This window comes from Geotrypetes seraphini, chromosome 5 (assembly GCF_902459505.1).
Source record: "Geotrypetes seraphini chromosome 5, aGeoSer1.1, whole genome shotgun sequence".
NCBI lineage: Eukaryota > Metazoa > Chordata > Amphibia > Gymnophiona > Dermophiidae > Geotrypetes > Geotrypetes seraphini.
Window position 1 is genome coordinate 235,543,607 of NC_047088.1, and position 15,679 is coordinate 235,559,285.

The 15,679-nt window shown below is 43.2% G+C and overlaps 1 protein-coding gene across 1 annotated transcript; it reads left to right on the plus strand.

Moving 5' to 3' along the window:
- The first annotated feature begins 805 nt into the window (after positions 1-805).
- On the plus strand, positions 806-15,268 carry LOC117361035 (C-X-C chemokine receptor type 4-B-like). The gene is made up of 2 exons (XM_033945818.1): positions 806-1,125; positions 13,984-15,268. Exons 1-2 carry the CDS (start codon positions 1,093-1,095, stop codon positions 15,025-15,027), a joined length of 1,077 nt encoding a protein of 358 aa, XP_033801709.1. The 5' UTR covers positions 806-1,092; the 3' UTR covers positions 15,028-15,268.
- The last annotated feature ends 411 nt before the right edge of the window (positions 15,269-15,679 follow it).

The window sequence follows — 15,679 nt, forward strand, 5'->3', positions numbered from 1 at the left end:
ACTGCCATGCCTGCCTGGACTCTCCCACCCTTCCCCGCAGTGCAAGCGCATGGTTAAAACCAAGGGCTCCATTTATCTTTTTATTATTAGTGAGGGCAGCAGCTGGCAAGAGCTTTCCGGGAGCCACGCAGGTTGGGGTCAGTGGAAGTGGCGGCGTTTGGTTCAGTCTCCCCAAAGTCCTGCCGCCCAAAGTTTAAAAAAGTTTTTAAAAAAATATCGCTGCTCCTATGGTCTGTAAATGCGTGCGGATCGCGCATGCGCAATCCACACAGGCAGATGGGGGCGTTCCTCCGATCATCCCCATCTGCATATTTTTGTTTTATGAATTGGTCGGACCTGCCCGGATTGGGCCCAATCAGGCAGGTTAGTGAATCGTGCCCCTGGATTGGTAGTATGGAATGTTGCTACTCTGGGTTTTTGCCAGGTACTTGTGACCTGGATTGGCCACTGTGAAGACAGGATACTGGGCTCGATGGACCATTGTTCTTATGCAGTCTATTTTGTGTGTTTTTGCCTGTGTTCTTGTGTACGTGTGTGCTAGCACCATGGAAATGATAAGCAGTGGCAGGAGGGGTAAATTACAAGTCTTTAATTTTGTGGGAAGTGGGGAAGGGAGACAATATCTGATGCTAATTCTGCTTCATGTTTATTTATGGAACCATATGAAAAAAAAAAAAAAAGTGATTGTGACTTCTGAGCTGCCATAGCCCAGTCTCACATCACATCCCCCCAGCCCCTCCCCACTCTCTGTTTGTGGCTTTGCTTTAGAATAATTCAATCAGTAGGAACTCAGAAAAGATCATTCAAGCAGAGAAAGGAAAAGGACTGGAGGTCTCCCCGCCTGTGAGCCCTTCCACATTCCCTCTCTTTTCCTCCTTTCATCTGCAGAGATGGAAAGCATGGCCAATCGTTTCTCCAACATTTAACAGCATTTTTGTTTTAGTCCGGGGGTCGCTTTTTTTTGTGTGTGTGTGCTGTTTTTCTTAGCTAGCAGAGGAGTTCATTCAGAAGCTGAGCTCCAGCACCACTCCTGTCCAGCTTGAAACAGACGCTTTCTAACTGTCAGGCTGAAGCCTCACACACTGGCAAGCGATGGCTAGCACATTTGCTGTGGAAATTGAAACGGTAAGCAAAAAAAAAATAAAACTTTGTTCTTTTGCAATAGGGGCCTTCAATTTAGAGGAAATATCGTGCTTAGCCTTGAAGGTACCTTTCCAAGGGCTTTTAAAAGCCTTGTTTCTTAGATTATCCAAATTCTGTCAGTTTACCCAAATGATGGCAATATGTAAATTTTGATGTTCAGCCACCTGTGTCGTGAATCTTACATTTCTGCTTCCAGGAGCTGAGAATAGCTACTGCAGAGGCCACGGACCGGGCTGGGGTTCCTCACAGTTCCCAGAGTAACTTAGGGGGAAGTTATCAACATGGGCTACCGTCAGGACGTGTTATTTTACTAATAACCAGGTCTCGTTGAATAAAATGGGACCTTGCGCTAAAGTAGTACGAGTTGGGACGACGCATTTTAACAGCAGCCCAGGTTGATCATTTCTCCCTTAAGTGTCTGCTCAGTGGTTCTCGCCCTGTTCTGATTGCAGAATTCGACAGGTTATCTTTTTAATGCTGTCTAGAGCCTGTCCTAAGAGAACTGTCCTTTTGGGACATGCAACCTTTGCTTTAAGAATAAGGTTTGCAGTGTTAGGAAAGTTCTCTTTTATTTTTCAAGAAAAGGACTGTCTGTAAAAACAGTTCCTCAGTCCACTTTGCTCTCAATGTATTCTCATTGGAGCCCGGGGAAAATCAAATCACTGAGCTGGCAATGTGTGATTGAGTGCACACAATTGTTTTCATGTTATTCCTGTTGGTACAAAGTGTTTTGAGAACAAAAGACTTAGCCCTACTTGGGCAGACCAGCAGTCCGTCGTCACGGCGGCCAATCTAGGTCACCAGCACCTGACAAAACCCCCTCCCCCCCAAAAAAAAGTAGCAACATTCCATGCCACCGATCCACGCAAGTAGTGGCTTCCCCCCCTCCCCCCCATGTCTATCTCGATAACAGACTTTGGACTTTTCCTCCAGGAAATTGACCAAACCTTTCTTTAAACTAGGGATGGGTATTTGTTTGCAACGAAATGTCGACATCTCATGAGGTTGTATCCTGTTATCAAACGAAAACAAGCAGGGGAAAAAAACCCATGAAAATGTGGGTTTTTTTTGTTCACCAACAGCAGTGCACTCTCTTTTGAAAAAGTGCACATTGGGGGTCTTTTACTAAGGCATGCTAGCCGATTTAGCACACGCTGAATGTTAACGCACCCATTATATTCTATGGACGCATTTGCATTGAGCGCGTGCTAAATCGGCTAGCACGCCTTAGTAAAAGACCCCCATTATTTGCAAAGAAGGTGGCCATTGCATACGCACAAAGTATCATGCGTGCGTGAACCGTTGCGCCGGGGGGGCATAGCACGCACTGTTTCCAAAAGAGCGCGCCCAACGACTTCGCTTTCGTGATTAAAAAAAAAAAAATTGGCCAAACGAAAATGTTTCAAATGAACATGCCTGGAAACGGCCCGAAATAAAAATGTTCTGGCTGCCATCCCTACCTCAAACCTGAGCACAAGAGAAAACAACGCAAGGGCAATATACCTTCATTGGGTAAATAATAACCGCAGCAAACAATATTTGCATTATTTTTATAACATGGAAAAAAAATAAACCTTGACTTGAGAAAGTATACTGGATGAAAGCTAAGTCTGTATTTCTTTTCTACATATGTATTGATTGCAGGACCTATTTGGAAGGGGTGCATTCAGGGCTTCTGCTCATCTGTTTTTACAACAAACTTAAGGGTCTCTTTTAGGAATTGAACGGGCTGTGTTGCATTTGCCGCACCTGTATTCACGACTTTGGCTTCCTAAAAGGGGCCCTAAGTGAAGTGTGAGCCTCATGTGGTAATGATCAGATGTTCTGCGAGTCCTCTGCCTGCTTCCTTTGGCTTTTACTAGTGGTGGTTGGACACACTGCACTGATTCATTTGTGAAAATGCCACAAATGCTCGGGGAACAGTTTTTAAAAAGAAAATTGAAAAGATGAGGGTCACTGAAAAAGGGTACTTTGGTTTTGTGGTTTTCCTTTTGCATTCGGCAGCAAGCGAGTTTCGCAAGCGCAGTGCAACCGCCTACCAGCAAACTGTGTGTTCATGCCCGAGTGGCATAACGGTTAGCGATTTCCTGATACCTGCTCTGAGTTCATCAGAAAGTGTGGTCCAGCATGTTTTTCCATGCTCTTCCCACATTCTAGGCAGAGAAAAGCACTTGTAAAGTGGGTGTCTGTAATATTCCCTCTGTAAGAAATTCCCTAACCCCTGTCTGTCTTCTTTGTCTGTTTTAATTAGATTGTAAGCTCTACTGAGCAGGGATTCTCTCTTTTAGCACCGCATACATCTAACAGTGGTATAGAAATGATGAGCAGTAGTAGAATAGCAATGATTGCTGCTTGTGGTAATATTTGAGGGTACTAGAGGTCTTTCCAGGGCTTCAGAGGGGCAGTTAATCTCCTGACTGGAGCCTCACCCCACCCTTCTTGTGTTTGCTTTTGTCTTAGATAAGATTACTCAGTAGAAGGCTGTGGGAGTGGTTACCTTATATCTACAGCTGCTTGATCTTATTCTTGCTTGTGCCAGAACTGGAAGGAATCTTATTGTGGGAAGACCTAACACTCAGAACAATAAATCAATGGTACTACCCAGTTTACCTATGGATTTCAGATTTTCTCTCTGTTAGAATCCTTTTACTAAAATAAACTCCCATCCTTTACCTTTTGAATTTAATTCGCACAGGGTTCTTTTTTAGTAGAACCTCAAGATGTTACATGTGGGTACAATTTCCCTGTCAGGCTTATAACCTAAGTTTGTATCCAAGGCAACAAAGGGTTAAGCGATTTGCCCAAGGTCTCAAGAAACAGCACTGGGATTTGAACTGGGTTTCCTTGGTTATTAGCCACTAGGGCTACAATTCCACTCCTACCTACTAACTGCTTGACAAGACCTCTCTTTAATCAAGCTTAACTTAGGGCCTGTTTTACAAAGCCGCACTAGCGGCTGCTGCGCGGTAACGGCCCCGAAGCGCATAGAGATTTAAAGGGCTTCGGGGCTGTTGCCGCGCGGCTTTGTAAAACAGGCTGTTAATTTTTGGTCGCCTCAGTAGTTCAGTCCTTGGCTCCTGAGCTCCTGTGTTATAAAATGAGCATTTGTTGTAAGAATTCTGATAGTCTCAGTATCATTTTATTTTTGGGCCTCTCATACTCTCATCTGTTTTTTTGTGTTGTTGGTTGTTTTGGTTTTTTTTTTAAACCCACCTAAAAGTTCTAAATATAATGTGACCATCTCTGAGAAAAGTTGGCTAAAGTGAATCCCAAAGAATGGCCAATTTTTCATGTCACGAGTCAATAAAATTCTGAAAAAGTTCTGTTTGAACTTCTGGAACTTTTTCATTTTTTCACATGAAAAGATTGGGGTTTGGACTATTCTCTTACAAATTGTTTGCTGAACCAGAATTCATTAAAACCTCATGTTTTTCGTTTTTAGTGAGTTTAGTCACTTTTTCCCAGAGATGATCACAAATGTAGGACACATTGCAGTTGAAAATGTTTGCAAACCACCAGCAAACTTTTATTTCAAGTATTATATCTATTTTAAGTATTATATCAGTAGATAATGATGACAATGTTCTGGGAAAGGTCCCATTGTCTTCTAGACCAGTGGTTTTCAACCCAGTCCTCAGGGGCTACCTGGCCAATCAGATTTCAGGACACCCACAATGAATATGCATAGGGCATAGTTGCATATAATGCAGAAAATGTATGCAACTGACCAAGTAGTCCCCAAGGACTGAGTTGGAAACTAGTATTCTAGACTTTCTCTGTTTCTTTTACATGCCTCCTTTCAAATCTATCTAAAACTTTTTCCACACACTCAGCTCTGCACATGTAAACTAACACTAAAAATTATATTTCAGTCCAAAATAGATCCCTAATCAAGCTCCAAATCAAAAGCCAAATGAAAAAAAAAAATTGAATGCATCACACAACTGAGAATAAGTAAACCTTTAATTCACTGTCAATGATATTTGGGAACTAAAGTTTGACTTTTCCCTGTTTACAGTGGAACTGGCAGAATGTGCTTCAGAATGCGTTTGATGTGATCCTAGGATTTCTTACAGTTGGGATATAGGATAATAGAGCCCATGAAACTAAAGAACTGCAAACTGGCTCCAGAATTTCTTCACAGCTTTGGCATTAAGGCAAAGGGGACACTCGATGAGGTTACAGGGAAATACTTTTAAAACCAATAGGAGGAAATATTTTTTCACTCAGAGAATAGTTAAGCTCTGGAACGCATTGCCAGAGGTTGTGGTAAGAGTGGATAGCGCAGCTGGTTTTAAGAAGGGTTTGGACAAGTTCCTGGAGGAAAAGTCTACAGTCTGTTGTTATTGAGACAGACATGGGGGAAGCCACTGCTTGCCCTGAATCGGTAGCATGGCATGTTGCTACTCTTTAGGTTTTACCAAGTACTAGTGACCAGGATTGCCCACTGGGTGAAATGGGCCATTGGTCTGACCCAGTAAGGCTATTCTTATGTTCTTATGATTCTATAAAAGATACCTGAAATTAGGCGCCGCTTAGCACCTTTAAAAAAGAATTTAAAACAATTTTTAAAAATTATCCCCCCCTTTTTTTATGAAGTCGCGTTAGGCCTTTATATCACCAGACGCGGTGGTACTAGCTCCAACGCTCATAGAATTCCTATAACTGTCAGAGCTAATACTGCCACGACCATCGATAAAAAAATCCCAACGTAAAACGGGGAGGGGGTTAATTAGCTAGTAGGCACCTAACTCAATAGGCGCCTACCACTTTGAGGTAGGCGTCTACTCCGAAGTGCCTATCAGCAAGTAGGCATGGTTAGGGGCAAATTCAGGGCAGATTTTGAATGTGGTTTGACTTAGGCGATAGTAGGTGTCTAACTTAGGTGCACTCATTTAGACTAAGAACACCCAGGCCTAAACAGGAGTGCGCCTAAGGTTTCAACGCCTACCAGTGCCTAAGACCGCTTAGGCACCACTAGGTGTGATTCTATAAACAGCACCTAGTGGATAATTTATTTTATTTATTCATTTAACTATTAACACTTAATTAACCGCCTTTACTAACTAGCAGACCAAAGTGGTGTACAAAGCAAAATATCATCGGAGGTCATTGCGCTCAATGGCGTTTATTTATTTAATTCATTTTCTATCCCCCCAAAGAGCTCAGAATGGGTTACAGGCGCTGTTTATAGAATCAGGCCCAGACAGGGTAATTTTATAACAAGAAGGTATCTGTAATTGAAGGCAGCAAAACTCCACCTAGTTCCTAAAAAAAAAAAGTAGGCACCTATTTTTCTTTATAAAATTCTAGGCACCTGCATTTCTTCATAGCTGGTGTAAATGGCCAAGCAAGAACACAGGAAGATTCTAGTATTCAATAATCCACACAAGTACTTGCTTGCGCTGCCACACTCCACCTAAACTCTGCCCATGTGACTGCCCACAGTGAAAGTGCGGATTAAGCAAGTCACTCCTGTACATTTATACTGGTCGGTATTGAACGACTAGAGAATGACACGGGGACAAATTTTTCCCCGTCCTCACTGGAACTCATTTTCCCATCCCGTCCACGTGAGTTCTTTTCCTGTCCCTGCCCCGTTCCCACAAGCTCTGTCCTCATCTGCACAAGCCTCAAACACTTTAAAATCATAAGTGTTCGAGGCTTGTGCAGTTAAGGCAGAGCTTACAGGAATGGGGGAGGAACGGAGACAGCAAAAAACCTCATGGATAGGTAAATTGAGTTCCTGCAGGGACGGAGAAAAATTTGTCACCTTGTCATTCTCTAAATTGCACCACTCTATAAATTAAAATGTAGCAAAAGTGAGCCAAGTAAGGACAATCAAGCCATTGTGACATCACGGATGAGCTTGGCTCTTAGGCATTGGTGGAATGAGGCATTATGATGTCACAATACCAGCTCTGGTCTGGTTATCAGAGGCTGAAACTTTTCACACTGCTTTATTTATTTATTCAATTTTCTATACTGTTCTCCCAAGTAGGGAATGACACGGGGACAAATTTTTCCTCATCCCCGCGGGAACTCATTTTCCCGTCCCAACAAGTTATTTTCCTGTCCCTGCCCCATTCCCACAAGCTCTGTCCTCATCTGTGCAAACCTTAAACCCTTTAAAATCATAAGTGTTCGAGGCTTGTGCGGTTAAGGCAGAGCTTACAGAAATGGGGCAGAGACAGCGATAAAACTCACGGGGACGGGGGAAATTGAGTTCCTGCGGGGACGAGGGAAATTTGTCCCCGTGTCATTCTTTAGTCGTCATTTACTTGTTGCCATATTCATGAGCAAATGGCTAGAATACCAACATTTATGTGTGCTGTGTGCATTTAAAAACTAGGCACCGTCTTATAGAATTACCCCATATGTTTTCTGGTTTCAGCCAATAACCTTCTCCTCCCCCTGCCCCAGCAGATTCTGCAAAAGGTGCATTGCATAATTATTTAGCCAATGATAAGTTTTCCCATGCACAATTAATCGTAGCTACAGCCCTAATTTGAGATCTTTGCCATCGTGATCTTACCATTTGGGCTCAGACCATCTTAGTTTTGTTTTGAGTGTGTGTGTCTTTATCTTGATTAGATTGTAAGGAGCTCTCTCTTCGTTTCTGTACAGTGCTGTGTATTCCTTATAGCACTATACAAATGGTAATAATAAACATTTCCTAGTTGGGAGCCAAGAATAGACAGCATTGCAACATAGCTGAGGCACCATTCAGAACTGGAGAAGAGCAGCAGTGGGATCATAGCCCCCACTTTCTTAGGGCAGTCCGTAGTAGAATACAAGCATTCTATTGCATGTGTTTTAAAATTCAGCACTATGAGGTCCTTTTATTAAGGTGGGCTAACCGATTTAGCACGTGCTAAATGCTAAGGCGCCCATAGAATGGATGCCCTTAAGAAAAGGACCCCTATATTTGCATACATTTCCATAAGCTTTGCTTTGATGAGCACAAAAATATCTGTTTTGACCGAAAAACTTACATTTAAAAAAAATTTTTCCTAAAAAAAAAATCTTTCTGATCTTCGTTGCTTGCTTCGGATATATTTTGTTCAATTTTCTTTGTCCTTCAGGCCTCCTTATGTCTCCCATTCTCTATCTCTCGAATAAAGCAGGTATCTCCTCCCTTTTTTCTGCCGCCTCTTTTCACTCTTACTGTATATTTAGTTCCCTCTTTTCTTTCCTCTATATCTGCCCATTCCTCCCTTTTTATCACTCATTCCCTTCACTCACCTGGTCTTCATTCTCTTTAATAATATATCTTAAGTCTTGTCTTCTTCCCTTCATCGTCCCTCCTTTCTCTCCAGCTTACTTCACCTGCTGCCATTCCTCCATCCGTCTAATTTTCCTCGTTGTAAACTCTCCTTCCTCCTCTCCTGTTGTCTTTCCTAGACCACATGAGCAGCAGGAGAGAGACAGCCTGATATGGGATATGAGACACACCATGATATGCTACAGGTCAGCAGAAGGAAAGAGATCTCAAGCTGGGCTGAACTTGCTACTTAGAATAAAATGGGATGTTAGCATTTCCACTTGAAGCAGATAACCCTCGTCCTTGCCAGCATATGTACATAAGAACAAAAGAAAAGTCCACCTGAGGTTCATTAAGCCCAATATCCTGTCTCCAATAATGGATAGTCCAGGTCACAAACATAAACATGTCACAAATACTTGGCAGATCCCAAAAGGTAGATCTATTTCCCATTGTCTGATCTTGTTGAATCCTGCTATGCTTGCTAGTTCTTTGCTAAAGGAGAAGGTATAAAAAAGGTTTGGATAACTTCCTAAAAGAAAAGCCCATAAGCCATTATTAAGATGGACTTGGGGAAATCCACTGCTTATTCCTAAGATAAGCAGAATAAATCAGTTTTATTCTTTGGTATTTGCAAGGTACTTGTGACTAGGGTTGGCCACTGTTGGAAACAGGATACTGGGCTTGATGGACCTTCAGGCTGTCCCTGTATGGCAGTTCTTATGTGAGTCGAGTATAGGATAATAAAGCCATTGTGGCATCACTGATGAGTTTGGCTCTTAGGCATTGGTGGAATGAAGCATTATGACATCACAATCTCAGCTCTAGAATGTTGCTGCTCTTTGGATTTCTGACAGGTGCTTGGGACCTGGGTTGGCCACTGTTGGAAACAGGATACTGTGTTTGATGGACCTTCAGTTCTGTCCCAGTTTAGCAACTCTTATGTTCTTTTGATGTAATCTTAGGACCTGCACTATGGCAATGTTCTCTCCAGTCTGTGCCTGATTATTCCTGCCATCAATTATGTGGGGAAAGACAGATCTCACAAGACTCCTGCAAACTCACCTACCTGCCCATCTTGCACAGTTCAAACTGCTTGAAGGCTGCAGCACACATGGCAGTTGCAACGTGGGTAGCAGTCGCCTACTCGGTTCTGAGGAAACGTTGACTACTGGAATCAAAGTACAAAGCATTTCTGCTTAGAGCAAAACTTTAAATGACTTCAAAATAGTCATGGGGGAGGAGGTGATTTACAGTTAGAATCCTAAACAAAGGACGAGGGGAACCTCCATACAACAACATTCGCAACCCTAACCAAAGAAGACTGGCAGGAAAACTTCCATGGAGCGAAAGAATAACCTTAAACAAAGGCATAGAGGTGGGAACCGGCACAGAGCTGCAGTTACAACTCTAAAGAATGGCAAAGACAGGGGAAATCTGCATGGGACAGAACTTGTAACTCTAAATATAGGCACAGAGGAGGGCAATCGGCACAAAACCATAAAAGGAGAGAAACCTGCAAGGAGCGACGGTTATAACCCTAAACAAAGACATAGAGAGGGGAAACCTGCATCGAGCGACGGTTATAACCCTAAACAAAGACATAGAGAGGGGAAACCTGCATGGTGCGACAGTTATAACCCTCAACAAAGGTGTAGAGGCGGGAAACCTGCATGGAGTGATGGTTATAACCCTAAACAAAGACGTAGAGAGGGGAACCTGCATGGAGTGACGGTTATAACTCTAAACAAAGGCGTAGAGGCGGGAAACCTGCATGGTGCGACAGTTATAACCCTCAACAAAGGTGTAGAGGCGGGAAACCTGCATGGAGTGATGGTTATAACCCTAAACAAAGGAGTAGAGACGGGAAACCTGCATGCAGCGACGGTTATAACCCTAAACAAAAGCGTAGAGACAGGAAACCTGCATGGAGTGACGGTTATAACCCTAAACAAAGGCGTAGAGATGGGAAACCTGCATGGAGCGATGGTTATAACCCTAAACAAAGTCATAGAGGCGGGAAACCTGCATGGAGCGACGGTTATAACCCTAAACAAAGGCGTAGAGGCGGGAAACTTGCATGGAGCGACGGTTATAACCTAAACAAAGGTGTAGAGGTGGGGAACCTGCATGGTGCGACGGTTATTACCCTAAACAAAGGCGTAGAGGCGGTAAACCTGCATGGTGCGATGGTTATAACCCTAAACGAAGGCGCAGAGGCGGGAAACCTGCATGGAGCGACAGTTATAACCCTAAATAAAGGCATAGAGGAAGAAAATCTGCAGGCAGCGACGGTTATAACCCTAAACAAAAGCGTAGAGACAGGAAACCTGCATGGAGCGACGGTTATAACCCTAAACAAAGGCGTAGAGATGGGAAACCTGCATGGAGCGATGGTTATAACCCTAAACAAAGTCATAGAGGCGGGAAACCTGCATGGAGCGACGGTTATAACCCTAAACAAAGGCGTAGAGGCGGGAAACTTGCATGGTGCGACGGTTATAACCTAAACAAAGGTGTAGAGGTGGGGAACCTGCATGGTGCGACGGTTATTACCCTAAACAAAGGCGTAGAGGCGGTAAACCTGCATGGTGCAATGGTTATAACCCTAAACGAAGGCGCAGAGGCGGGAAACCTGCATGGAGCGACAGTTATAACCCTAAATAAAGGCATAGAGGAAGAAAATCTGCAGGCAGCGACGGTTATAACCCTAAATAAAGGCATAGAGGAAGAAAATCTGCAGGCAGCGACGGTTATAACCCTAAGTAGAGGAGAATAATCTGCATGGGGCAAGTTATAGCTGTAAAAAAAAGCATAGTAGGCTACATGGTCATAACTTTATTCCACCTTAATGAACAGACCAGATGGGCCATATTGGTCTTTTTCTGCCATCATATACTATGTTTCTCTGTTTCTATAATTGAACAATAGATTTCCTTCAGACTGGTGCTGTATACCCAGATAAGAGGGAAACAGTCTCATTCAGTTGGGAATTTGACTTTCATGGTTCCCAACCTTCCCACAGCAGCTCAGCTGGTTCCACATTTTACAACAATGATCCTGCAGTGTTTCTCGATCTGATATCTGGGTGTGGTGGGTATGGGAGGGGGGTACTTACCCTCTCCCCCAAATGTTGTCTGTACTAATGCTGAAGTTATCTCCATCCATCTGACTTCCTTATCCTTTGTTCCGCCACCCCCACCTCTTCCCAAAGTAAGCAGACAAAGGGCACCAATGCACAGTTCTATACTTTTGGGTGAAGGTAGACATAAAGGGAGTCATTTTGTAAAAGCCTCTTATGTATGCAGAAAAAAAAGTTTTATAAAACTGTGCAACTATATACCTATGGAATGTATGCACCGACTTTTATGTGATCTGCCTGTAGGTTATTCCAGGGGCATAGTTTGAGTAAAGTGTAGGTGGGTTAGATCTGTGATGTAGGTGCGTATTAGTACCCGATTACTATTCAGTGTACTGGAAACCACTTCGAGAGAATCTCTTCATGAAAAAGGCAAGTAATAAATCCCAGAAAAATAAAAAAATACACGCCAAGCATGCATACCTAAATTTGTACCTTCTTTAGAGCAGGTATAAATCTGTGTGACAGTCTGTGCATTATTGGCAGTGAATCTAGGAGCTTATATTACAAAGGGGCCAATGTTGTCCTCTTAAAAAAAGGTATTGTTTTGTACATCAAACATAGGCACATTGTTATAAAATCAAGCCCCAAAACATTAACGGTTGGAAGCAGTTAAGGACTAAAGGGTCCATATAAAAAGCAGCCAAAAACCTTTAGGGAGACTTTTTTTTTCTATTTTGGCTTAGTATTTTTTTTTTTCTTCTATTATTACCTTTTGCTTGCTTGCTTTTTCCTTTCACTCACTCTCTTTCTCTCTAGGAACCCTTCCTCCTTACTTACCCATCTCTCTAAATCCCTGACCTATCCCACATTCTTCCTATCCTTTTAGGCACTCTCCTGCTAAAACTGACTGGGCCCTGGGCAGAAGAATTGAGAAGGGCCTCCTTGTAACACCAGCACTCCCAAGATAGTGAGGGAGAAGAGGGAGGATGCACATTCCCCAAAGTATATTTTTCTGAATTTATTAATATTAATTTTTTCTAGCTTTTGTTGTCTCAGCATTGCTTTGGTCCTTTTGGTGTCCTTTTCTGGTTTGCTGTCTTTTTCTTAATCTCTTCAGGGTCTCCTTTTCTTTTGACATCCATCTTTCTTATGGACCTCCTGTCCAGAGTCTCTTCTCTGTGTCTCTGTTCCTGTGCTCCTTCCAGAACTAGCTTTTCTTTTGAGTCTCTGTCCCTCCCCATGTACAGCTTCTTTCCTATCTCTTCCCTTCCTCCTATATCCACCCTCTGTATTTTAGCATCTCTCCCTCCCTCTGTTGGTCCAGCATCTCTCTACTGGTCTAGTCTCTCTCTTTTTCTCTCTCTATTCCCCCTCCCCTTTGGTCTAGATCTCTCTCTTATCCCTCTCCCCCTCCCTCCCCCCTCTCATCAGTTCATATCCTCCAGGTCCAGCATCTGCTCCCTCCTTACCCTCGCTCCTTTGGTCCAGGTCTCTCTCTCTCTCATTCTTCTGCTCTTATCCCAAAGTTCAGCATCTCTCGCCTTCTTCCCCTGTCTGGTATCTCTCCCCTTCCCACCCCCTTCTCTCATGTGGGTTCAACATCCCCTCATGCAGGTCCATCATCTATCTCCTCCTCACTTCTTCAAATGCTGCTGCGGATTACAGCTGAAAGCAGTTCTTTCTCCAGCACCCCCCATGCAGGTCCAACATCTGTCTAGCTCCTTCCCACTCCTGCAAACACTGCAGCAGATTACGGCAGAGGCAGTGTTGAAAACTGCTCTTTCTCCAGTGGAGTTTTTCCTCTGTATGTTCTGCCTCTGCCACATCCTGTGGGCAGAATGTGGCAGAGAAAAGGCTTTGCCAAACAAAGAGCAGCTTTCAGCACTGCCCCCGCCACAACCTGCAACAGCATTTGCAGGAGCAGGGAAGGGGGAAGTAGATGGAAAGGCATCAGACTCAAGCACAGGAGAGGAGGCTGAAGAAGAAAAGAAGGGAAGGTGAAATTTTAGGTGGTCCCTACCATTTAGGCAGCCCCGGACATTTTACCAGGTTTGGTCAATGGTAGCAATACTCTTGCACCTATCTAAGCTGCTACTGCTACAGTGTGCCCAGGCCCTGTTGGCAGCAGACATCACACCCCTCCCCAGCATAGGACCGATTGGCCTCTCTTCCTCCAATAAGCCACAAGTCCTTTATTGCATTCATCTATTTGACCCAGCAACAGGGATTTCCCACTATGCTATAGACACTCAGGGTTTCTTTCTCTTCTCCACTGCTGAGCATCTTCCATGCTTTTTCCATTCATTCCTCAGTTCTGTTAGTTTTGCTTCTAGTATCTAGTCTTACAGATGGTGTTAAGCTATTAGGAGAACTATTTTACAGAATTGATGATGCTTCTCCAAAGGCAAATACAGATAGGTTCAATAAAACCAAATCTGTTGTTTTTTTTTAAAAAAAAAAGATCCTTTAACCTTTTGTTCTGCATTTCTTTCAGACTTCCTTAGAGAACAATACAGACGACATTGGATCTGGGGACTTGGATGACTTAATTGAGCCATGCGACAGACAGGAAAATACCAATTTCAATCGGATCTTTCTACCAACCATCTTTTCCATTATCTTCGTGATTGGAATAATTGGCAATGGATTGGTTGTCATAGTCATGGGTTACCAAAAAAAGTCAAGGACCATGACGGACAAGTACAGGTTGCATCTCTCAGTGGCTGATCTCCTCTTTGTCTTCACCCTACCGTTCTGGTCTGTTGAGGCAGCAGTGGGCTGGTACTTCAAAGATTTTCTATGTAAAGCAATTAATGTTATTTACACTGTCAATCTGTACAGCAGTGTCTTGATTTTGGCATTTATAAGCATAGATCGTTACCTGGCTATTGTCCATGCTACCAACAGCCAGGGAGCAAGAAAGTTGTTGGTGGAAAGAGTGGTGTATGCGGGTGTGTGGCTTCCAGCTGTTCTTCTGACAGTACCCGATTTCTTTTTTTCCACTGTTAGCGAAGAAGAAGGAAGCTATGTCTGTAACCACATCTATCCTGAGGACCCTGTGAAGTGGCTAATTGGTTTGAGAGTTCTGCAGATCATAATGGGCCTCATCCTTCCAGGGCTCATAATCTTGACCTGTTATTGTATTATTATTTCCAAGTTGTCAAACTCCAAAGGGCACCTGAAACGCAAAGCTTTGAAGACCACGGTCATCCTTATCCTCACCTTCTTTGCCTGCTTACTGCCATACTATCTTGGTCTTGGCATGGAGACATTGATGCTGCTTAGAGTGATCAAGCCTAGCTGCAGCTTAGAGGACAACGTACATAAGTGGATCTCCATTACAGAAGCCATAGCTTTCTTCCATTGCTGTCTTAACCCAATTCTGTATGCGTTTCTTGGTGCCAAGTTCAAGATGTCGGCCCGAAATGCTTTGACCGCAGTCAGCAGAGGATCGAGCCTCAAGATGTTGTCAAAAAAGCGAGGTGGGCTGTCCTCAGTTTCTACAGAGTCAGAGTCATCAAGTTTCCACTCGAGCTAACACAGTCTCCCGCTTGCCTCTCTTCTATAATGAAGGACAATGTTTTAAGAAACATAACAAAGACTGGTTATGTACAGTTTTTATTTTCAGTGAGAATGCTGTTGTTGCCTACTTGTTAGATGTTCCTGTGAAATTTAACTGACTTATTTATATAAATGTGCTTATGTGTTATGTTGTTTGATTTTTAGGTTAAGCAGGGTTAGGGGATATTTGATTTGTTCATAAAAATATGTTTATAGTACTTGTTGCAGATTTATGTCTATTGTAGATATTAATCAAGGGGTCAATGTTCAGCCAAAAGTGGTCAGTGTTTCTATAAACCCTAACTGCTACTGACTAAATCAGACCTAGGTATTCACAGCAGAGCCTTATCCAGGCATCAGCAGTGAATATCTGGGTTTTTTGGTAGTACCCAGAGTTTTCCAGATATGGCCAACATGCAATGCCTTAACCGCCTAGCTAGCTGAGCAAAGTTACGACTGGTATTTATGCAAATAAGGCACCAAGGCAAAGAATTTGCCTTGAAGAGTGGATCGGCCTTATCAAAGTGTGGTCTTCATTCACGTCACAATTCGGATATTACATACACATGTCCAATATGGCCATATTTTGTCTGAGGGGTTGCATCAGGGGCAATAATTACTAACTGGTG